Source organism: Marmota monax, unplaced genomic scaffold, assembly GCF_021218885.2.
Source record: "Marmota monax isolate L192 unplaced genomic scaffold, Marmota_monax_Labrador192_F-V1.1 WCK01_AAM20220418_F8-fsc00133, whole genome shotgun sequence".
Classification (NCBI taxonomy): Eukaryota; Metazoa; Chordata; class Mammalia; order Rodentia; family Sciuridae; genus Marmota; species Marmota monax.
Window position 1 is genome coordinate 238,753 of NW_026694821.1, and position 25,254 is coordinate 264,006.

The following is a 25,254-nucleotide window of genomic DNA, read 5'->3' on the forward strand; positions in this document are numbered from 1 at the left end:
CCTGTGAATCCAAACTCTGCTGACCCCAAAGCAGCACACTGTACTGTGTCAGTTCCTGCCTTAAATCCCCAAATGAAAGGGATCCTTCTCCCAGCTGGGAGCCTCCCGCCTAAGCAGGGCCCAATTTGCCAGAGCCTCTTCACTGGAAAAAAAACTGTTTCCAGGAGAATTCGTTGATTCAGAACGAATGCCTTAAAATACAGTCAAGAAAAGAAACACGACCACTCTTAGAACGTCTCCCACAACATACCTGCAGTGCCGGTGAGACCCCATCAAACGGAAGGCGATTTCTTCTCTGAACAGCCGCCTTGAGGTCAAGCCAGGCTGTGGAAAGCATAAGGTCATCTAGATGGGGAGGGAGAATTTGTTTAAAAAAATCAAACACTTTGATTCAGCAGCTAATGCTGGTCTTTAAAGAAAAAAAAATAAAATATTCATCTCTTGACCTTTGGGAAAGAAAAATAACAAAGTTTGATTCCCAAGAGGAAGGAGACAGAAGGGGGTGGGGGAAGAAGGGGGAGCAAAGAAGACCTCAGCTCAAGCACTCCAGACAACTTGGGACTTGGGGGGTGGGGAGATATGTTTTTCGGTAGCTGGTAAAAAGATTTGGGAGCCAGTTTGAGGTTAGCTGCCTGGATAAGCAGTTGTAATAATGCTGAGAGAGTCGAGGTTTGTAAGCCGGCCTTCACACTTCCAAAATGCAGTTATGGATTCTTTCATCAGTGTTAGAGCAGGGCACCAAGTTAAGAAACCAAAAGTTAAAACAACAATAAAAGAAAAAATCAAAAGCGTATTCAAATATCGAGTCCCGCTGCCTCTGCGGAACACTGCCTGCTCGCCTTAAGCTCTTTTTCTTTCTGCTGAATTCCATTTGCATCCCCTCTGCCTGGGTGTCTCCCTCTCAGTGTGTGTGTCTCTCTGTCTGTTTTCACACTCTCCTCCCCATTCGAGCGAGGCCCACACCTGGCGCATCACTGCTGAGCCATTAGCTGCGGGTCTCCTTTCATCTTCCCTGTGGCAGACGTTTCTATTTATCCACTTGCGCTCGCAGAGTGGCGTCACCAGCGGTACTGTAATGACGATTGCAGCAGGAGGATGACAGCTTAGAAAGAAGAGGGCAATGGGGCTTCCTCCCAGAGGCTGTGCGGCACAGAGGAGCGCTCGCATCACAAGGTGACCCTAGCTCCCCACCGCCACCTCCGCGGTCGCCGTCGACATCACTCTCCGACCACTCTGAGCTCGTCCATTCGCCCGGCTTCTCGCTCCCTTTCTCAGTCAAGATCTATCCGGCTGCTGGGGTCCCTGGGAGCCGGGGGTTAGGAGCTCACTTGGGGCTTCCCCCCTCCCCGCTCCGGAGAGCCCCAGGATGGAGAACCGAAAGGACATGGTTATGTTTCTGGATGGGGGTCAGCTTGGCACTCTGGTTGGCAAGAGGGTCTCCAATTTGTCCGAGGCCGTGGGCAGCCCGCTACCCGATCCATCTGAGAAGATGGTGCCCCATGGTTGCCTCAGCCCGCGAGCCGGCCCTCCGGTGGCCCGGGAGCGCGGCGGGGCAGGTCCTGAGGAGGAGCCGGTCGATGGACTAGCAGGCAGCGCGGCGGGGCTGGGCGCCGAGCCACGGGCAGCTGGGGCGGCCATGCTTGGTCCGGGACCCCCGGCCCCCTCCGCCGACAGCCTTTCTGGGCAGGGGCAACCAAGTAGCTCAGACACCGAGTCGGATTTCTATGAAGAAATCGAGGTGAGCTGCACCCCGGACTGCGCCACCGGGAACGCCGAGTACCAGCACAGCAAAGGTAGCCACCGCGCCCCTCCGCTCCCCGGGCCTCCCACTGTGCCCACCCTTCACTCTGGCTCAGATCAGAAGGAAGACACTCCTTTCCCCCAGGGCAGGATGGCTGGGGGGGGCCCACCTGAGTAACTCTTCCTTGCTATCTGCGCCCTGGAGGGGGTCTCCTACTATGTTCTGGCATTGGTGGGACTGAGGGTGACAGCTGTGCCTTGGGAGGGGGAGGCGCAAGTCCTGGGCTTGGGGGATTCAAAGAGCACCCCAACCCCCAGTATTTTGTGGGAATGCTTCAACTGACTGGGGAAGACACCTTCTCCCCGGGTAGAGCAAGATCAAACGCGAGTTTGTGGCTGGCGGGGTGTAAGGCGCATCGAGGCGCGGAAGCCAGGAGTCCATAAAGGACCGTAAAATAGCGTCGGACTCCGGCGGCCCGGGTGCTGCAGCCCTCCGACCAGTTTGCACGTCGGTCAGAGGTCCAAATTACCTTGTCACTTCCCGGGCTTGGCGGCGCCAGGTCGGAAATGGTCCCAATGGTCTAATTGCCTTTGGTCTCCGGTTGCATTTGAAAAGGCAGGGATAGGGCCCTCCCCCCTTCGCCTTCCCTTCCTACTCCCACTTCTCCACCTAAAGGAAAAGAAGCTGCAGGGGGCTGCAGCCCCACCCTTCTCAGGGGTAGGCCCAAAGAGGGGGATGCTTTAACTGGAGAACCCCTCCCCATTAAAGGCTAATGGGTGTGGGGCAGATGACCCTGAAGGGAATCTCCCTCTGTGCTAACAATTCCTGGGCCTGAGATGGGTAGAAAACTGAGAGGGAGAGCCCATCAGCAGACACTTCTCCACAAAGCTGTGGGAATAGGTAGGAAGAGCCTGGGAGGATAGATACTACTTCTTGGCCCTGGCAGGCAACAACCTTGAGTAACTACCCCCACCTCATCCCCTCTTATCATTTAATCAACCCAGACTCCATATTATAATATACCCTCAAAACAACCTGTGTTCCAGTCAAACATAGTACATCTGTAATACATGCAGCCTGGTACACATTTCCACACCTATTCTGGCATCCTGGCACACAAGAGCCAGGAAACTGCATGCCCAGCATCCTACAATGCACCAAGTCCCAGAGTTCACAACATTCCAGCACAGAGGTGCATCTCAACTCATTTGCCTGCCAGATGTGCTCACCTTTGCCCACTCCTGCCAATGGGAATGTACCTTGCCTGTGCCCAGGGGGCAGAGTGGTGAGGGTGGCTGGGAGCCTCTGTATCTAGCATGCCTCAGACTCAGGCTTTCCAAACAGCAGCCAGACCAGGCCTTCCCAAAGCTCTCTATGTTCGCTATCCCAATGGCAAGCCCCTGATCTCCCTCCTGGAGTGCCCCCACCCCATCCCACCGGGGACAGTGACTGAGGTGGCCTGGGGTGGGGGTGTCCGTTTTCAACTTGCCTCTTTACATTCCCACGTCAGCAGCGTTTGTGTGTCTGTTGTGTCTCTGTGTATACACGTGTGTACTCTGGGATCCCTGCGCAGGGCCCAGCTCCGAGGCACTGGCCGGCAGTCCGAACAGCGGCAGCGAGGCCCCCAAGAGCAACGGTCCCGGCGGCGGGGGTGGGGGCGGCTCGCAAAGCACCCTGGCCTGCAGCGCCAGTGACCAGATGCGCCGTTACCGCACCGCCTTCACCCGGGAGCAGATTGCGCGGCTGGAGAAAGAATTCTACCGGGAGAACTACGTATCGAGGCCAAGGAGATGCGAGCTGGCAGCCGCCTTAAACCTGCCAGAAACCACTATCAAGGTATGCGCGGTCAGGACGCGCGAGGCGGGTGTGCACCCATTTAGCGGGAAGGAAATACCCATTGCCCACTCCCTAAGTCGCACGCCTGAAATCTGGACCTGGGATCTCCCAGGCTAGTGAGCGCAGATTTATCCTGACAGTCCCTTTGTAGACTCTGCTGCCATGAGGTTGATTCGGTGCTTCTCCTAGCCAAATAGATCACAGAGATGGGATACCTGTGCGAGTGGCAAGGAAGTGCCCCAAACGAAACGGATGGAAATGGATGCGTTTCTGACGCCTCAGGGGGATGGAGTCCTAGTCCTCTCCCTACTTGCATACCCACGCCAATTCTGACACTTTGGGGGTCCTGACCACGTGGACAGAGGGAAGGAGGGACAGGGACCGGAGTCACTCCCTGACCTTACTAAGAAAGGACTCTAACTTCAGGTGGTGGTGATGGGCCCGGCCTGGCCCAGCTGGTTTGTTTTGTCTCTTCTTTGAGCTGTGGACTTAGTCCCCCAGAGTGGGACAGGTTTTCTGGGCTGATGGCCCTGGGCCTGGTCCAGCCGCCGAACCTGCTCCGTTCCTCTCCGCAGGTGTGGTTCCAGAATCGGCGCATGAAGGACAAGAGGCAGCGGCTGGCCATGACGTGGCCTCACCCAGCTGACCCCGCCTTCTATACGTACATGATGAGCCACGCTGCGGCCGCGGGCGGTCTGCCCTACCCCTTCCCATCGCACCTGCCCCTGCCGTACTACTCTCCCGTGGGTCTAGGCGCCGCATCCGCTGCCTCCGCCGCCGCCTCGCCCTTCAGCGGCCCCCTGCGCCCGCTTGACACGTTCCGCGTGCTCTCGCAGCCCTACCCGCGGCCCGAACTGCTGTGCGCCTTCCGCCATCCGCCTCTGTACCCGGGCCCAGCGCACGGACTGGGCGCCACGGCCGGCGGCCCCTGCTCCTGCCTTGCCTGCCACAGCGGCCCGGCCAACGGGCTCGCTCCCAGGGCTGCCGCCGCTTCGGACTTCACTTGTGCCTCCACCTCCCGCTCGGACTCCTTCCTCACCTTCGCTCCCTCGGTGCTGAGCAAGGCTTCCTCTGTCGCTTTGGACCAGAGGGAGGAGGTGCCCCTCACCAGATAAGGGGTCGCCCGCGGGCTGCCAGCTCCAGGACGCCCGTGGGGGCCCCCTCCCGGGGACTCAGCCAGTGCCTCTCCTGTCCTCAAGAAACTGAAGGGAAAGGAGAGGGCCGCGAACGACAAGCGGGACTCGGCCTCTAGGATGGGGACGCCCAGGAAGCGGCAGTGGCTGGCGTGTTTGAAGAGCAGAGGGGGGACGGGAAAGGAGAGATTAGGAGAGCTTCCTTTAGGGTGGCCTCTCTTTGCTGCTTTTCACCGCTACCACCACCTTTGACAGAGGTTGAGGCCACGGCTCAACAGCTAAACAAAACTTAGCAGCAACAGCGTATCCGGACCCTTTGCATCGCCCCCATCTCGCACTCCTTCCTCACCTGGGCCCTCTCTCTTCTGCCAAGGCTAAGCACTGGAAGGGGAAATTGCTGTCTCTTTGAACAAAATGCTGTGTATGCAGAGCAGGTAGAGATTAATCTTGACCAGCTTTTCCAAGGCATAGCAAAGGGTTTGAGGATGGCAACACACCAGTCTTTGAGGGGAGAGAGAGTGAGAGATGATTTACTGCCAGGGAGAACCATGCCCTTGGCACGGATTCTGGAGGTTTCACACCCTCCTGGAGCCTCAGTTACGCAGCATCTTCTGGTTCCTACCAGCACCTGATCTCTTTCCTCATTCCCCTGCTTTCTGACACATCTCAACTTGAAACTCTAGCCCAGCGCAGCCCCCTCCCCTTTTTTGTTTGACGTTGGCAGGGAAGCTGCAGATGCCCCAGGGCCCCTGGGCAGCTTCTATGAGGCCAAGCCTCTTCTCCCAGAACCCCCACACACTGATTAGCAAGTGATGTGTGCAAGGAGGGTTTTTGAATGTTGAATGTATGTATAATAATGATCACCATGGGCTGGCTACCAAGCCCAGAGCTGAGCTGTTAACAAGGCACCCAGGGAAGAGCTTAGGGAGTGGGGACTTCACCTTCCTCGGTTTCTGGTGACAAATTAGAAGTTATTTTCATCCATTACCTGTTCACCTTCATGTAACCAGGAGCTTTCTGGCCAATACCTTTGCATTTGGCATTTTACATCCTCTCATTTTCTCCAAAGTTGCCACAGGGGCTTGACTTTCAGATAACAACTGGGAGCCTTCTGCCCCTAAAAGGTGTTCCTGTCTGTACCCTTCACCAGGGTTTATTTGGGAGCCACTCCAGAACCCTCACTCTCACACTCATTCTTGCAACTGGTTTTTGAGGTAGAGAAGAACTTTTACTTTCCAATGCAAGCTTCACCCCCCACTGGGAGGAAGTGGTTCTCCCTATAGGGAATGAAATTGGTTTGGTTTGGGATTTTCCTTTAAAGCCCAAAGACTTTGTTGTTATAATTTGTTAACCATATTGCAATAAAAGCTGGACATGATTCTCACTTAGCATGCAACTTTTTTTTTTTTCTTTTTTGTAGCAGGTAGCACACTGACTCTTTTTGAATTGCTAGTTCAGTCACTATGGGCTTGGGTAGGGAAAGAGAAGGGTTCACAAATAAGTCTTCTAAGCTCCTGTGGGGCATTGGTGACTCCAAACAGAAACTGTTTGCAGGGAGGCGAAGGCAGGTTTCTAGCAGCCCTGGGGTGCATGTTTACTTGATTCCAAGAATGCTGGGGGCCCTCCATGGGCAAGCTGATCCCCAAAGTGCTGACCACACCTGGGGCTTACTTCTAATGGATGGGTCCTTCCCCAGTTGCTCCAATTCTTTGAGGAATGAGGACCCCATGCTGCAGTCTCCCTGTGACCTGCTTCCACCCAACACAAGGTGAGGCAAGTGGGGCAATGGCAGTGCATGTGAGTACTGCAGAGAGCTTCATTTTGCTGGTAGGCAGGGTCTGCCTCTGAAGGTAGGGACAAAGCTATAGGAGAGATGGGGTGGTCTTGGTGTCTGAATTATCCTCAGACTATAAGTCATCTGGACGATGCAATTATGGGACAATTGGGGGACAGGCAGGGCTTACCAGCCCTCCACTCCCACCAGAGCCAAGCTGGCTACACTTGAAGTCTCACTCAAGCAGGGGAGAGAGGGTGCCTACAGGGAACCTAAAGAGCATGGACGCAGAGGATTATTTCTGTCATGACTTTGGTGGCAGATGGGGGTTCCTCAACCTTCCTCCTCGCTCCTGAGGCTCCAGAGTCAGTCCTGCCTACAGTGGCTCTGGCCCTCCCCAGCGAAGCCTTGAGCAGAGGTTTCCAGCATCCGCACCCCCCAACAGCGCTCCACCCCACTCCCTTGGCAGCCGGAAGCTCCCAAGTGCCAAATCCCTGCAAATTTCGCGGTTGCTCCGCGTTGGGCAGAGATTGCTTGCGACAGGTAAATGGGCTGCGGGTTGCCTTAATGCCAGGCGTATTTTCAGTTAATAGGGAGGGAAAATGAGGTGTCTGCAGCGATATTGGAAAGTACAAGATCGATGATCCGGCCTCGTGTCCAATCAGCAGCCTTTAATTGACTGTATTTTCTGGGTAATTGAGCCTCTCTTCCTCCAAATTGAAGTGGAAGATATAACAATACATCTTGCCAGGAGGAATTACTCATTACTTCATAATGAAATTTCCCTTTTGCCAAGGTTTGCGGTTTGGCGTTAGGCACCACTTCTTACACTTGTTTACCTCCTCCCCCGCCCCATCTTGCTTAGCCCACCCGCACCAAGCATCTCCATCTGGCCTGACACGCCCATCTTGGCTGGGAGAGTGAGAGATAACCCTGAAGAAGGAACCGCCCCATCCACAGCCACAATCTCTCTCTGTAAAATGAGAAGGCTGAGACCAGGCAACAGGGTCTGCGACTGGGTATTGTTTTTGCTTTTCCACCTTCAGGAGTGTGTCCTCTTAGCTGTGCCCCTCCTGGGTCCCATCTTTCAGGTGTAAAAACAGAGTTTCCAGTTCTTGCACAGCTTAATAGTGACAATGCAGTATGTGCTTCGGGTTCCTGCTTCCTCGTTGCTCACCCGTTTAGGGTCTCAGTGTCTGAAGTCACCATCAGCTAACTCTGACACTTCATTCTCCACCCACATTTTCCCACAACTCCTCAATCCTCGCCAGGCCGTTGTGGCTTGGGAATGCCATCCAGTGCCCAGCCGGGGTTAACGTAGGCCGGCAAGACTAGCAGCTCCTCAGCCCAAGTTTGCGCAGGGCTGGGGCCGTCGCCCGCTTGTTAGCCTGTGATTGATTGCCTTATTAAAGCGTGTTCTTGTAAGTGTGACCAAACTGATTGCATTGCATATGTTTGGGATAATGCTCATTTTAAACAACAGGATAAAGCGGATGAGCTCGGCAGAGCCCTCAAGACGAAATGATTCCGGCAGGCAGCTCCCTAACTCTGGCATTAAATTGCCCAGTTACATAGCAAATCACTTGGTTCTTCCATCCTTATCCCATTTTTTTCCCTTAGCCTGCAGTTTGATCTCATGGTATGTCCCACGAATGGTTTTTCTAGTGACTATGTTGACTTCACCTAAAGGCTGCAGTCCTGCACCCAAAAACCTCAGGCATGAAGTCCACTTCCTTATTTGAAGCAAAGGGAGAAGAGATTCAGGATGCACACTCTCACCTGAGCCCTTCAAAAGGGACACAGCCTTTGACAGCCACTCCAAATGGGAGCTTACAGTGGTTCCCCCCCACCCCCAACGCTTTCATGAAAGTTTAAAAGATTCTTTTGTTCCTTAGGTTTTTCCCGCTTGATTGCTTCCATTATTCCCCAAACGAGGAAACACCCGTCGCCATATGTCCACCGGAGAGCATGGGTGTCATAGAGGACAGTTGCTGAAGATGTCTGGTTGGATAGCATTCTCCAAGTGAGAAGAGCTTTGCTTTCTTAGTATCCTCTCCATGCACCATCACCCCTGAGTGGTAAAGGGAGAAGTTGGAGTCTCTCTCTCTCTCTCTCTCTCTCTCTCTCTCTCTCTCTCTCTGTGTGTGTGTGTGTGTAAAGAACGTCAAGACAAAAAAAAATTTTTTAATTATCTCCTCCATTCTCCCATCTCCCAAACCATTCGTTTAGGGGGAGTTCTCTTTCTGTGCAGTTCCCTAACAAAGAAATCCTCAGCCCATCCCCACCACTCCTGTCAACTTGCAGGTGAGTCAAACTGCTCAAAGATTGAACTTTATAAGGGATGCCTTTGGGATATGCTGGAATCCTGATTTGTTCAAGATGATGACAGTCATCAGGACAAATCAGAAACGGTGCCACTCTTCAGGGTGTCATTTGTAAGTGCAATTGCATGGATTCGTTTGCAGAACCCAGCTAAAACAGGCCTGGATCAGTGACTAGATGCATCGACAAATTTCTTCCATCAGTCACTCAGCTCCTCCCCTACTCTGCAGGGTCAGGCACATTAGACTGCAATGGGGTAAAACGAAGGTCCAACTCCACCATTTGTGCCAGCTTATGGGACTCTAGAAATGTTGATCCTAAGAAAAAACAAAACAAAACCCAGCCGCAAAATGAACCCTACCATCTACAAAACAAACAAAAACACAAAGTCGTTTCCAAAATGGTCTTCTCAGCAAATAAGTATGCGATATTCTGAGCAGGAGCAGGAGAAAGATTGCCACTTAAAAATAACATGAAAGCATTAAGTAATTATTTAAAACAAGGCTGTTTAGAAAAATATTTGTATTTATTGCAGCTGCTCAATTGGCCTCGTTAAAGTCGGCAAGCATTTAAATTGTGTTACAATCTCATTTAAATCCCGCTCCGTTCCAGCAGGCTGAAGAGCTTGAATAGACCAATCACTTCATAATGATGATGAATGAGAAATTAATTCAGATACAAGCAAGACAATTTAGGCCTTCATCTGTTTAAATAGCCTTCCAATATTATTCGCGATCGCGGGTCACAGATTGAATCAATTGTCCAATCTTGTGAAAGTCATATCCTTGCATCTTCATCGAGATTATTTATAGCGCAGTGAGGGCTGCTGAAAGGTATAGGCTGTTAACAGGGACAATTACTTAAAGGGTAGCGTTTATAAAATGGAAAACAAATGCCAGGGTTGGTAACAAATGGGATCAAAAGCAGCCATTCCAATCTGGCTACTCTAGGAAGCCAGCAGGTCCGGGAGGAGAGGGACGCTTGCTGTCGACTTGTGACCTCTCTAAGGCCTAGGTGAGGCCAAGTCTGGCTGGGCGCGTGCGCCAAGGCTTCCGTGGTAACCCCGGGATAGTCTGCACTCAGCCTGTTTCAGGTTCTGGATTCCCTCCGGCTGGCGGTAACCCTATGTGACCCGGGGATGGGCATCCTGAAAACAGTGCCCAGGGGACAACCGACCCTAGGGAGTCCCAGTTTGTGCCCGGGTCCCAGTGCCTCTTTGTGCGGAACTCAGGATTCCAGCCTGTGTTTGATCACCACTGTCAGGTGGCGACAGGATGCTAGGGCCCTGTAGATGGAGGTGAGGAAGCCTCGTTGTGCGTACAGGGCCGGGGCTGCTGTTGGATCTGGACTCTGCAGGATCAACCTCCTCTTAAACTTGGTGTCCTTCTAATCTGATGGCGAAGAGGGGCTCCATTTCCACAGGCCCCCTCACTCTTGCGTCCTAGGACCGGGTAGCGCGCCGGGAGTTGCTTCCCTTCCTTCGGGGTTCAAGCCCCTTCCCTTCCTTTGTACCCTCGGGCTGTGAGCAGCGTCTAGTTCTACGGAATAAGGGCCTTGCAGCGCCCCGCCCTTATCTTGAAATAATTCCTCCCTGGTGAGGCTGGTCTCCTTTCGTCGGTCGCCTTCTTCTGGCAGGCATCCAGGAGCCTCTCGCCGACTCAATGCAGTCGAGATGGCCTGCGACAGGTGCCTGCCTGCGGCGTCTACTTCTCCTTCCTCAGCCTGTTTAGGGAAAGACTATAACGGTGTGCGCAGGGAGAGGGGGTTGTTTCTCCCTAATCGGTACCACCCGAAGCTTGGGTATGACTGTTCGCCTCATCTACATAGGCTCTGGGAGCTTTTCTAGGCGGCGCTCTTTGGGGAGAGTAAGTGAGTAACAGAAAGGTAGGAAAGATCATTTGACGTGCTGAGCATGGAAGAAGAGAGGAGTGAGAGCAGGGGCTTCCAGCCAACACAGAGGTACAGGAGTCGTCCGCGCGGTACAACACGCGTCTTCGTGGAGGTGTTTTTTCCCCCTTCCTTCCTCCGTGTTTCTGCATTTATTTGAAACAAAAGCCCAGCTAAAGGATTCCTGGCGCTCTGAGGACCTACTCCCGGGAGCGACTTTGATGTATTTCTGTCCAATTAGTGCCTTTAATTGGTGTCCTCAGGGACAGGCAGGCCAGGAGCTGGGACACAGCCTCCCCTCGCCTTTCCTGCACACTGGAAAGGTAAAATTTATAACGTACTGTAGCAACCCCTTGGGAGAGTGAACGAGCAAGGGAGGCAGGGAAGAAAGGGATAGAGGCATCCCTGACTTGTAGAAGATGCATTCTCCAACCTCTGGGGTCGTGGAGAAGGAGTCCAGACCACTCTCTGACACCAGCTCTCTGAGTTCTGCTCAGTTTTCTATGCAAGAGAGTTGGGGCAGCTGAGTCGCTGAGGATTATGAATTTGCTTACAGAAAAGCCAAGGGAGCTCGCATTGTCTGCAGAAGCCCACCCCATGTGGTCTCCCATCTCGTTAATAATGGCTGTTTGTTAACAAGGATGCGGAGGTTAAATAATCTGGGTGGAAGATTAAACACGCCTCATCAAGGCGCTGGGAGCCGTGCCTCCTAGCAGAGACCTGTGCGGGAGCCTCCGGACTCGCTGGAGCCTGGAGGAAGGTGGGAATAAAGAGCTTCCTGAAACAGTGAGGTGGAGGAGGAGAGAAGGCCTACTTACCCTCTTCGGGGTGTTCTGCCATTAAGTCAGCAGAGACCCAATTCCTAGACGTGTTAAAGAGAAAATCCAAATAAGAGACAGCTCCAGTGAGATCTGGATAGCAAATCCTTGAAGTGGTCTGCTGGAGATCAGAAATGGAGCACTAAGGCCCCCTTTTGAGGAGGGGGTGACCATCTACAGCCTCCCAGTCCTTACAGAGACATACCTCTGGGAATTAAGGGGCATTTGTACCCCATGTGAGTAGCACTGGGTTAGACTGGAAGGCAGAGATGTGGCTTTTAGCTGGTCTTGGTTCCTCAGTAGCTGTATAACCTGTACTCCATTATTTCCCCAGCTTCTGAGGCCATTCTACCACTGAGTTATATCCCCAGCCTTTTACTATTTATTTATTTAAAAATTTGAGCTAGGTGCAGTGGTGCAAGCCCGAAATCCCAGCAACTCAGGAGGTTGAGGCAAGAGGATTGCCACTCCAAGGCCAGCCTCAGCAATTTAGTGAGACCCTCAGCAACCTAGAGAGACCCTGTCTCAGAATAAAAAGGACTGAGGATGTAGCTCAGTGGTAAAGTGCCCCTGGATACAATATAAATTATTTATTTTATATATAAATATATAAAAAGTATTTATAAAATTTATATAGTGTAAATTATATATAATAAAAATTAATATATGCCCTCAGTAAAATATAGACAAATAAACAGATTTAAGTCAGGGTCTTGTTAAGTTAACAAGGCTGACCTCAAATTTGTGATCTTCCTGCCTCAGCCCCTGGAGTTGCTGGGATTATAGGTGTGCAAACTGTACCCAGTTCTGGGTTCTTTTTTCTTGCATAAAATAGGAGATGGACTTGAGGTAGACATTGTATAATGATGTGTACATCATGTTTCTTCCAGCTCCTCACCAGACTTGGGGAACTAATAGTTTGTCCCATGCTCTGTCTTCATCCACCCTGAAATCAATCAAGGATGATTTTATATCACAAATATCTGAGGACTTGCTTTGTGCCAGTCACTGTGCTGTGTGTGTTTTTAATGGTAAAAACCAACTATTGATTCATATTTCCCCATCATCCCCAAATCTGATGTTCTGTAAAGTAAGATAAGGAAGAAAAACTCAATGGAGAGAGAATACAATGGGTATGTGTGTGTAAGATAGAGAAACGGTAGAGTGAAATGTAAAGGAGTTGATAAAAGAAATAAAGAACTTGGTGAGATGGCCAGGATGTCAGTGAGGACAAACCATGCAGAGGTCGTTCCTTGATATAAAGTTTGTGCAGGAGGGCAAAGAGCAGACCCTGCCTGGGTTCCCGATGATGTGTCAGTGGACAAAGAGTCCAGGTTGTAGAATTTGTCTAAAAGGCCTGGGACATATGCATCTAATGTTACCAATTTTCTATTTATATGTTGTTTCAACATTTAGAATTTCCCCTTATATTACTTTGAGTTTTCCCACCAAACAGGGAACTCAGATGCTAGGCTGGGACTCTCCCAGCTTCTGACAGGTGGACATCTGGTCTCAAAGAAGGCAGTAGACATGTATTTCATTGAACTTTCTTCAGATCAGAAACAATTGGGGCTCCTACATTTCTGTGTCTTTATTTGGAAAGTCCAGAGGCCAGATTTGTGGTGCTGGGTAGTAAAATAGAACAGCTAACATTTATTAAATACTTGCCACAACTCATTCACTGTCCTGTGCTTTCTATAGAATACAACAGCCTTTTGAGGGGAGTATGATTTTCATTCTAATTTTACAGATGGGGAAACTGAGACTCAGATAGTTTATGACTCTGGCCTGTGTCACAAGGCCAGTAGATTAGTCTGACTCCAGAGTTCGCACTTACTTTCCACTAAAGCTGACTTTATAGTGTAGTGGGGTGTCAGAGGGCAGATGGAGATAATGTTTCTCCGTGAGTTACTAGTAATCAAAAGTGGGTTCTAGATAAAAGCAGCTAGTGTATGAAGCAGAATGAACTAAACATTCATGTGTCTTTTGTTTGTCTGTTTGTTTTTTCAGTTCTGGGGATTGAACCCAGGGCTTTGTGCATGCTAGGCAAGTGCTGCGACCACTGAGCTGCACACCAGATCTATGTGTCTATTTTTTTTTTTTGTACCAGAGATTGAATCCAGGGGTGCTTAGTCACTGAGAAATATCCTCAGTCCTTTTTTTAAAAAACATTTTTTATTTTGAGACAGGATCTCACTAAGTTACTTAGGACCTTGCTAAATTGCTGAGGCTGGCCTCAAACTTGCAATTCTTCTGCCTCAGCTTCCTGAGTTGCTGGGGTTACAGGCATACATTACTATGCCCAGCTCTATGTGTCTAATTTTAAAGATTATAACTTCAGAGAATACAGTGCTATATGCCTATAATCCCAGCTACTCAGGAGGCTGAGACAGGAGGATCCCAAGTTCAAGGGCAGCTTTTGCAATTTAGTGAGGTTCTGTCTCAAAATAAAAAGGTATGGGGATGTGAATCCATAGTAAAGTCCTCATGGATTAGCTTCCCAGTACACCTGGCCCCCACACACATACACATATACACACACATATACATGTATATATACATATATATCATCACCAGTACACACACACACACACACACACACATACACACACACATACCACATATATATATACACACATGTATATGTATATATATGTATCTTATTGGTGGGTGTTTCATGAGCACTTTGCATAATGAATGAATCAGTACATACTTATTGAGCACCTCTTATGGTCAATAGCAGACTAAAGTTTACATAATATCTTCTTTCTCCTCCAATTTGGTGCTAATGTGGCTCAATTGTATTTGGAATCTCTTACAACCAATTTTGTGCTTTGTCTGAAAAGAACTTGTTCATGGTGACAGCTCTAGTCTGGGTGTTCTATGTTAGGGTGTACATTCACTTTGTCAGAGAACCTGGCACAATTGAGTTTGAAATATGACTCAATTTCTCTGTTATTTTTAGCTTTAGAAGTTTTATATTTTATAAAATATAAATATAAATGTGATGACACCTATTTATTGAAACATAGTCTATTTGAGTAGCACAAAAGCATGGATTCTGGATTAAATAAATAAATTACTGAAATAAAAAAGTTCCTAAAATAAATAAATAAATTCCTGAAATAAAAATAAAAAAGTTCCTGAGTTGGAATTTCCATTCTGTACTTTACAAACTGTGTAGACTTGAAAGTTTCTAAATCTATCTGAGTCCCAATTTCCTCATCTGCAACATGGAGATGATACCAACAGGCTTGTGGTGGTTATATAGTGCTGTTATCACAGAATTGGCTACTTAAATCAATGGACATTAGCATCGGAATCTGGTGCAGCTTAGCTGGTTGTCTCTAGCCAAGTTTAGTCTGCTGGGACTGTGGTCTTATCCAAAGGTTCAACTGGGAATGATATGGTTCCAGGCTCACTCATGAGGTTATTGGCAGGGTTTAGTTCCTCCCTGGTGAGTCATTTAACTCCATTTCTTGTTAGCTTAAAAATCCTAGGGGAATGGTATATAGAGATGAGGTAAAGGAGGGAGGAAAAAAATTTTTTTCAAGTTGTAAATGGACACCATACATTTATTTATTTATTTATTTATGGTGCCAAGGATCAAACCATTGCCTCATAAGTATGAGACAGTATTGCTACCACTAAGGTACAACCTCAGCCCCGAGGGAGGAGAATTTTATCTTTCACTTTTTTTTTTTTATTAATGGTTCCACATCCATTGTCATACTTCTCACCACAGCCTGAAACAAAAGCCATTATCTCCATTTTAGAGATAAAGAAAAAAAATCCCAGTAAGTTCACATAGCTACTAAACAGGGAGAATCTGGGATTCAAATCCAAGTAGTTTCACTTTGTATCATTGACTCTTTCTGCTATATTTTGCTTCAGCTGCCAACTTCTCTTTACCATGAAGCTATGGCTTCAGCTAGAGTCATGGAAGATAATATGGCATGGATATAGTGCTGGGAAGGCCACTATGTCAGATATTGGGTTAGGGTTCCCAGCCCTGCCTGATCTAGCTAGCAACTAGGCTAAAAGCTGACTCAGAAATGGCAGCCAGGAGAGAGCCAAGTATCCAGCAGAATGGAACACTAAGATAGAAGGAGTCTGGGTTCACAACACTGTGGAATCCTCCTGGACTACCTACCTCTGGATTTCTGGTAAGAAATAAATTTCTATCTAAATTGAATCACTATTACTTTGGATTTTCTGTCCCATGGAGCAAAACCTAATCCTTACTCAGATAGTATTTAAGATGAAGTAGGATACTGTAACCAGAATCTTCTGCTGCACATTGACTGCATAAAGACAGGATTTGTGGGGGAATGATCCTTAGCATCCAGATTTACATCTCTACTGATAGTGATAATGATTCACATCCGTGAGTTATGCATATGGAGCGGGAAACTTGAAGTTAGACTTGCAGAATGAGGAGGTAACATGGACAGAATCTAGGTTTTTCAGGGAGAGTCTTGTTTTGCTGCTTACTGGCTGAATGATCTGGCAAACTATTTAATCTGGTTGAGCTTCAGTGTCCTTATCCTGGGGTAATAATTGTGATTAAATAAGATTATATGCATAAAGCACTATAATTCCCTTCCCTCTTCTTTGATCTTTTTCTAACCCTTTTTCTAACTCCCTAATCCCATCATCCATTTGCCCCTTAGACTGAGAGAAGGATTCAATTCTAAGTACTTACCTTCTTTGGAGTAAAGGGAAGTAGAAGCCACTTATGTAAATCCTGTCTGTTGGTTGTCACAGAACTGGGGCGCACTAGTGGTGGTAACGGAGGTGGATTTGGACATGGAAGGTTCAATGTTGCTACACATTAGACTCATCTGGGGAGATTTAGAACATATCCTGCCTTCAATGAATTGAATCCAAATATTGGAATTGGTAGACTGGACATTTGTGGTTTTCCAAGCTGCCTAAGGTGATCCTGATGCACAGTAAAAATTGAGAACCACTAAGGAAGGAAGAGCAGCAGCATGTCCTGGCACCTAGTAGATACTCAGTAAATGCTATTGATTGTAATTGAACTAGAACTTAGAGTAACAGGGAAAAAATCTGGGTCTCTTTATTATCTTTATATTCATGGTTCACTGAGATTATCTGCTGACTAGCCCAAGTTTTAGTAGTTTGGGAATACTGCAGGTACTCTGACATTTCTGAGCCAGGAAGGACCCTTAAGATGGGCTAACCAAACTGCTTATGGGTCTTTTAGCTTTCTCCAGCTAAAATGGTCCTTTTATCACTATTTTGAACTTAGAGAAGATGCAGGATGTTACACAGGAAATGTGCCACTTCTAGTCTCAATTTATTTTTGGTGGCAAGGTTGGGTGACCTTAGGATGCTTTTTGTATTTCACTTGGACCAACTAACATGACCAGATCCATAGGCCAAAGTTGCATTTCTTAACAGTTGCTCTAGGAACTTCATTAGAAGTGGACATTCTGGGGCTGGGGATGTGGCTCAAGCGGTAGTGCGCTCGCCTGGCATGCGTGCAGCCCAGGTTTGATCCTCAGCACCACATACAAACAAAGATGTTGTGTCCGCCGAAAACTAAAAAATAAATATTAAAAAATTCTCTCTCTCTCTCTCTCTTTCACTCTCTCTTTAAAAACAAAAAAAAGAAGTGGACATTCTGGTTGAATATCTCTGGGGTCAGCAACTGAAGTTAGTGGAAGGCTAGTGTTGAAAAAAACAAGGCAATCAGGCCTACTTTCACCTACATGTTACCCCACTGAACTCCCAGGAAGGAAGTGCCATAAAGACGCTCAGGTTGCAGCCTTGGTGGGGGGCATTTGGGGAGCCCACCAATTTCTATTATCTAGATGACCATAAGTGCCAGGTGCTTTTGGGATTAGTATTGTTCAAGATAAAGAGATAGGCTTTGGGGGTGGGTGACTGTGGACGATCTGCACCTCCTGAGAATTTCTAGAAATCCAGGAAAGTGTTCTTAGTACTACCTGAGTAGGTCAGCTGCTGAGCTATCGTGATATTTTTCCTATTGGAAAAAAGTGGGTTTGTTGTTGTTGTTGTTTTGTTTGTTTTTAAGGAAATAGGCTTAGTTCAATGCATACATAGTAATTCTTGAAGTACCAGAGACTTTTTTTTTTGTACTGGGGATTGAACCCAGGGGTGCTTAACCACTGACCACATCCCTAGTCCTTTTTATATTTTGTTTAGAGACCAGGTCTCACTGAGTTGCTTAGGGCCTTGCTAAGTTGCTGAGGCTGGCTTGAACTTGTGACCCTCCTGCCTTGGCTTCCTGAGCTGCTGAGATTAACCAGAGACATCTTGGTAAGGAGGTCTTTGGCCTGATTCCATAGCTAAAGGTTTGCATTTGCTGGGACAATTAGACTAAAGAAGACAAAGAAAAAAAGAGTTGAATAAAACTGAAAAATTTCAAATCATAAAACTGGCTGGTGGAAAGAGGAAACACCATGTAGGTGATGGAGACCCACATTTGGATTTATTTCATGGCGTAAAGTGTACATGCTCCCAATCACTTGGAGGTGACCTCACTGGTCAAAGTCACTGATCACACCTTAGACTAAACTGAAGAATACCTCAGTTCTGGGAGTCTTAATAAATTTGAATTACTATTTTGTCCTGGTGAGATCTCACCCTTATTTTATCCACAATAGGATTTTAGTTAAGATGTGACAAAAGGTCCTGAACTGGTTTCACCATATTTCCCCAATCAGGTTATCCACATAGGCTGTTTCTGTATCTTGGCTAGGATGAATATTGCTGCAGTGAACCTTGGATGGCAGCTACCTTTTATGAGGTGGTGATTTCATCTTTACATTTATCCAGAAGAAGAATTGCTGGGTGGTATGGTAGTTCTATTTTTCATATCTTTGGTAACCTCCATACTATTTTCCATTTGGCTCTACCAACCTACATTCCCACCAACAGTGCACGAAGGTTCCCTTTTCTCCATATTTTGCCAATGTTTTATATCTCTTGTCTTTTTGACAATTGTCATCCTTAAGGGTGTCATATGATATCTCCTACTGTTTTAAATTTGCATTTCCCTGATGATTAGTGATGTTGAAATCCTTTTCATATACTTATTGACCATTTTTATGTCTTCTTTGGAGAAATGTCTGTTCAGGTCCTTTGCCAATTTTTAAATCATGTTATTTGTTTTTCCTGCTGTTGAGTTGTAAGACTTTATAAATTTCAAATATTAACCCCTTATCAGATATGTGATTTAATCCCTTTTTTGGGGGGTATGGGGAATTGAACTCAGGGGCACTTGACCACTGAGCCACATCCCCAGCCCTATTTTGTATTTTATTTATTTTATTTAGAGACAGGGACTCACTGAGTTGTTAGAGCCTCACTTTTGCTGAGGCTGGCTTTGAACCTGGGATCCTCCTGTCTCAGCCTCTTGAGCCACTGGGATTATAGGCTTGCATCACCACACCTGGTCAGATATGTGATTTACAATATGTTTTTTCCCAGTCTGTAGGTTGTCTTTTAATTTTGTTGATTGCTTCTTTTGCTGAATAACAGTGTTGTAGTTTGAACTAGCCCCATTTATTTCTTTTTATTTTCATTGCCTGAGCTTTTTTAATAACATCCAAAAAATCATTGTTAAGGCCAATGTCAAGGAGGTTTTCCTCAAGTTCTCTTTCATCAGTTTTATGATTTCAGGTTTTACATTTTGATCTTTTATCCATTTTGAGTTGACTTTTGTATGTGGTGTGATAAAATTGTCCAATTTCTTAATTTTCATGTAGAAATCCAGTTTTCATGGAGGGTGGGCATTTATTGGAACATCTTGTGGTTGATACTACAAAATGGTCTCTCCTCGATTTGAAAGGATGTAGAAGTTTGAGAAGCAACAAGAGGGAATTTTGTGGGTTTTATGTGTGTGGGGTTATAGGGGCTTGGGCCAGTTTCCTAAACTATGTGGGAAAAGTGTATCACCTATATTCCAAACTTTTCCTTTCTAAAATTTTGCATTCTTTATTCCTTCCCTCAGTGACTCAAGATTCAGGGACCCTTTTGCAATTGCTCTCCCAATATAACCCAAGAGCACTCTTCAAATCAAAGCCTCTACTTTACTAGGATGAGTTTCACAAAACATTTTAAAGGTCATTAATGGTCTTTCAAGAGCCAGTTTCAGTTGATGGATGATTGAGACTTGGATTAAAAAGGAATTGTTGTTGTTGCTGGGCATGGTGGCGCACACCTGTAATCCCAGCATCTCCGGAGGCTGAGGCAGGAGGATAGTGAGTTCAAAGCCAGCCTCAGCATCTTAGCAAGACCCTAAGAAACTCAAGTGAGACCCTATGTCTAAATTATATATATATATATATATATATATATATATATATAATTAGATATATATCTAAATTTCTATGTCTAAATTATATATATATATATATATATAATTATATATATATATATATATATATATATATATATAAAATTTTGCTTGCTGTAGACCCTCTACCTTTTACCCCTTTCTTTAGAGTCATGAAACACATAGTGAAAGGCACAGAGACAGTGCTGTATGGACTGGGTGAGGATAATTGATTTCCAAAACTATATTTATCAGTTACTTAGTATAGTAGGTCAATATATATGATTTTGTAAAAGGTGGAAATTTAAGCTTCTTCAGTGTAACTTATCTCAGAGAAAATTGACTGAACTCAGAAGCTAAAAATGAACCAAATTAAAACGAGCATTCATGTAGAAGTGCTAGATGGTTTCAAATAGATCATAAAAAGCACCTTCTCACTTCAAGTATTTTATTTGTATGAGTTGTAAATATATAAAAGGTTGATATAAGCCGACTTAATTTTCTGTACTTGGTGGTGGCATGAAAAGCTTTATGGGAAGAAATTGTGTTTTTTGAATCACATTCTGCTAATAATTCCTGTTATTATTCCAGAAATATGTTCTTACATTAACTATTTTGATCTGACACATACCCCGAATCCAGATTTAGAATTCCAGTATTCACATCAAGCATTATTCTCTATGTTCAGTCTCTGTACATTTGATTTTTCTACAATCTCTTCAAAGAAGCTCGTCAAATGAGCAATCATTCTATATGATTTTTAATTGCCATTAAATGACACTCACCAATTATTCCAGTTCATTGTAAATTCTGCGCAAACAGAAACACTGGTTTTGCTATTTGCTCCAGAGGATAATTTGAGGTCTTCTGCTGGCAGAGCAGTTTGAACACCTTAAAACAGTTCAAAGTTCCAGGCATGATGGTGCATGCCTGTAATCCCAGCAACTCAGGAGGCTGAAACAGGAGGATCGAAAGTTCAAGGCCAGCTTCAGCAATTTAGCGAGAGCCCTAAGTAACTGAGTAAGAAAGACCCTGTCTCAAAAAATAAATAAATAAATAAATAAATAAATAAATAAATAAATAAATAAATAAAAATAAAAAAGGGTTGGAGATGTGGCTCAGTAATAAATTGCCCCTGTGTTCAATCCCCAATACCAAAAAAAATAAGTAAGTAAATAAATAAAAATTGCTCAAAGGGAAGTAGATCCAGGTCCATAAGAAGTGGAGTTGCTTACTCAGTATTAAAAAGGCCCCCTGAGGTGGTAGAAAGGGTTTAGATTTTAAAATCAGGCAAACTCCTTTACTATTCAGATCCCCTTTATTATTTATTAGCCACGTGTAAAAATTAACTTCTTAAACCACAGGGCCTTTTTTTTTTTTTTTTTTTTGTGGCAGAATACCTACCTAGCTCCTGTGTCATAATGAATGTAAAACTGATAGCAAAACCACAGGCTTCTGGCCTTCCCCCAAGACTGAGTAATTAGGAACACATCCTCCCTCACCTGAAGATAAGGTAGGAAGCTTTGAAATGCAGACAGCCTCAGTGGGGGATTATCCCCCACCGAGATGTAGGCCTAGAATCTGCCTGGAATGAGAATTGCAAATGGAGTCACCTGGGCTCTGTGAGACAAGGTGCTGGTTCCAGGAGTTTAAAAGCCTGGTTGGTTCAGCACAGTGAGTAGTTTGGCACAGAAAATGCAGAAAAAACAAGCCATGGACTTGAGCCAGTGCCCAGGAGCTCAGGGAAGAGGCCAGGGCCATTTTCTGGACGTGAGAGGCCTTGCTGTCTTTCCTTTGCTCAAGGATTCTGAGATGGTTGGGGATTTGAACTACAGGAGCACTCCCCATCCATCTCTGTCCCTCATTCTCTGTTGGGGTTATTTTTGCCCCAGAAAGATGCCTCTCCTTCCTTATCCTTCCCTTCCATATGCTGTTAGAGCAGCATTTTTCAAACTCTTTTAATGTTTCTTACAATAACATAACTCTTCACACACACACACACACACACACATATTTACCCTTACTGATGCACTCCAATGGTCTCTTTTCCATTGCGTGTTGGTTGTAGCTCACTACATTCCTTACTCACAAGAAGGTGTTGACCCACTGTTGGAAAAGCACTAGCCTTAGATGACCTTCTTCTCAGTGACATCAGAACTTTAGGACAGTTTGAATGCTAGAGAGCAGCCCTAGATTCACCCTCCATATCCACACTGCCCCCTACCCTACCCCAAAACTTGTCCAGATTTTGTGGGTTTTTTTTGTTGTTGTTTGTTTGTTTTTTGGTATTGGGGATCGAACTCAGGGACACTGAGCCACATCGCTTGCCCTTTTTGTTTCTTATTTTGAGATTGAATCTCACTTAGTTTGCTAAATTGCTGAGGCTACCCTTGAACTTGCAATCCTCCTGCTTCAACCTCCAGAGTCTCTGGGATTACAGTTGTGCACCACCACGTCCAGCACAAACTTGTCCTGTTGTACCTGGACAAAGTCTGGCCTGGACATGAATTGGCGCTTGAAGGCCATTAACATTATTTCTATAGTTTTGTGGGTCCCAGAAGATTCCAGACTGGACTTCTCTGCACTCTCTTCAGAGCACAGCTGATCTGGATCATGAATTTGTGGACATGATGGCTAAAAGGGACTGAGGCTTGCATAGAGAAAGAAATGGAGGCCAGAAGAGGGTGAGTTAGTGACTTTAAAGCGGGAAAGAGCGGTGAGAATAATCACCTTAAAGTTAAACACTGGTTCCTTCAGCCCTATCTTCATCCTTTGTAGCAAGTCTTAAAATTTACCTGGGTAGGCTGTCTTAGTTCCCATAAGCTGTTGACTGATTGGCCCAGCTAGACCCAGAAGTGTAAGCCCCAAAGAGGTGTGTTTCCCACTTGAAATTCAAGGCAAATGTTCTCTGTGAATATCAGCTGGATGGCTATTTATGGAAACTTGCTGGGGAATCCCATGTGTCTCATCAACATGGGGGGGGGAGGTTGTAGAAGGCAGAGGTGATGAAATATTCAGTGGTCACCAAGTACTTGGAACTTCCTTCTGGAGCAGGGCTTCTCAAAGTTGAGCATGTCTCAGTAGGAAAGACAGGAGAATGAATGGGAGATAACTTTCCTATGTTCATATGTGAATATGTGACCAGTGAATCTCCACATCATGTACAACCACAAGAATGGGAGCCTAATTAGAATAAGTTATACTCTATGCATGTATAATATGTCAAAAGTCACTCTACTTCATATATACCTAAAGAGAACAAATAAACTTTTTTTTTTTTTTAAATTGAGCATGTTTTAATACTCCTTGGGGATCATGCATATTAATATGCAGATTCTGGCTTATCTCCCAGATTTTTATTCAGATCATAGGTGGGGCTTAGAAATCTGCTTTCTGTTTTGTTGTTGTTGTTTGTTGTGTTTTGTTTTTCTTGTTGTTGTTGTTGTATGGGGGATTGAACCCAGGGCACTCAACCACTCAGCCACATCCCTAGCCCCTTTTTTTTTGTATTTTATTTAGAGACAGGATCTCACTGGGTTGTTTAGGGCCTCGCTAAGTTGCTGAGGCTAGCTTTGAACTCTTGATCCTCCTGCCTCAACCTCCAGAGCCGTTGGAATTACTGGTGTGCGCCACTGCACCTGGCTTCCCACATATTCCATAAGTTCAGAGTTGTTTCTAGGCTGATCACCCTCTTCTGCTCATGACTTCCCTTCCTTCCTTGACCCATTTCAGTTTCCTCAAGTCCAGACTTTTGATTTTTTCCTTTTGATCATTTCTTTACTATTTAAAAAAAAAAAGCTTTACAATTAAAAAAAAAAAACTTAATATATTAATTAAGTCAACCTTTTAAAAAATTTAACACATATATAGATTCATGTAACCACCACTACCATCAGAAAAATCTCACCACCCCTGAAACTCCATGTTACCCCCTTTAGTCTCATTGTTCTCCACCCTGATGCTTAGCAACCATTCATTTGTTTCTTCCTCAATATAGTTTTATTGTTTTGAGAATCATATGAAGGGAAGCATAAGGATCAGAGAGTACATAACCTTCTGAGACTGGTTTCTTTTACTCAGCATAATGAATTTGAGATTTATCCAAGTTGTGTGTACCAATAGCTCATTCCTTTTTATTGCTGAGTAATATTCCACCAGTGGATGTACCTGTTTGTTTACCCATTTACCAATGAAAGCATGATTGGGATATTTTTTTTCAGGTTTTTGGTGATTGTGAAAAAAACTACTATAAGCATTTGTATATACATTTTTATATGAACCTAAGTTTTACTTTTAGGGTAAGAACTCACCTATTGCTTTGCTGGGTTTACGGCAAATATATATTTAACTTTATAAGAAAAATGCTAAACCATTTTACAGAATGGCTATAAAATTGTGAATCCCTATCAGCAGTATATGAAAGTTGTGGTTGATCCATGTTTTTATCAGCACTTGATATTGGCAGTTAAATTTTTTTTTCTTTTAAATTATAGCCATTCTAATAGGTATACAGTGGTATATTATTATGGTTTTAATTTCCATATTACTAATGGCTAATGATGTTAACAATAATTTCAGGTGTTTATTTGCCATCTGTATATCCTCTTAAAAATGATGTGTTTGTTCACATCACTTTTTGCTCATTTAAAAATTTTTTCCCCTTGGGCTGGGGATGTGGCTCAAACGGTAGCGCGCTCACCTGGCATGCGTGCGGCCCGGGTTCGATCCTCAGCACCACATACAAACAGAGATGTTGTGTCTGCTGAAAACTAAAGATAAATAAATAAATATTAAAAAATTCTCTCTCTCTTTAAAAAAAATTTTTTCCCCTTAATGATTGAGTTTCGAGAGTGCTTCATGTAATCTGGATCCAAATCCTTTGTTGGATATGTAATTTACACACTTTTTTCTTCCTGTGTCTATAGATTGTCTTTTCCTTTTATCTTACTTTTTATCCTTTGACCAATTTCTCTCTAACCTCGCTCATTCTCTTAACAATGAAATCTCCAGAGCAAACATTTTTATGTCTGATAAATTCAAAATTGTCCATTTTTCTTTTATGAATATCTAAGCATTCTTTACTCTAACCCCAGATCACAAAGATTTTCTCCTAACAGTTTTGAGCTTTCATATTTGATATTATATGACATCCATGTTGAGTTAATTTGTTTTACAAAATTCGATGTTTAAGTCTTTCTTCTTTTTCTTTTGGTCTGGTTGTTCGAATACCATTGGTTGAAAGGACTGTCCTTCTTCATTTTCATTTCTGTTAAAATATCAATTGACTATATTTGTGTGGCACTATTTCTGGACTCTCTGTTCTGTTTTATTGATCTGCTGTCTATTTCTTACCAATACCACACTGTCTTGCTTACTATAGGTTTATGTTAAGTCTTAAAATTGGGCAATGTGGT

The 25,254-nt window shown here is 45.3% G+C and overlaps 1 protein-coding gene across 1 annotated transcript; it reads left to right on the plus strand.

The window, feature by feature from the left end:
• The first annotated feature begins 1,366 nt into the window (after positions 1 to 1,366).
• Evx1 (even-skipped homeobox 1) lies at positions 1,367 to 4,692 on the plus strand. Its single transcript, XM_046426012.1, has 3 exons — positions 1,367 to 1,793; positions 3,315 to 3,577; positions 4,153 to 4,692. Exons 1-3 carry the CDS (start codon positions 1,367 to 1,369, stop codon positions 4,690 to 4,692), a joined length of 1,230 nt encoding a protein of 409 aa, XP_046281968.1.
• Positions 4,693 to 25,254: the final 20,562 nt, after the last annotated feature.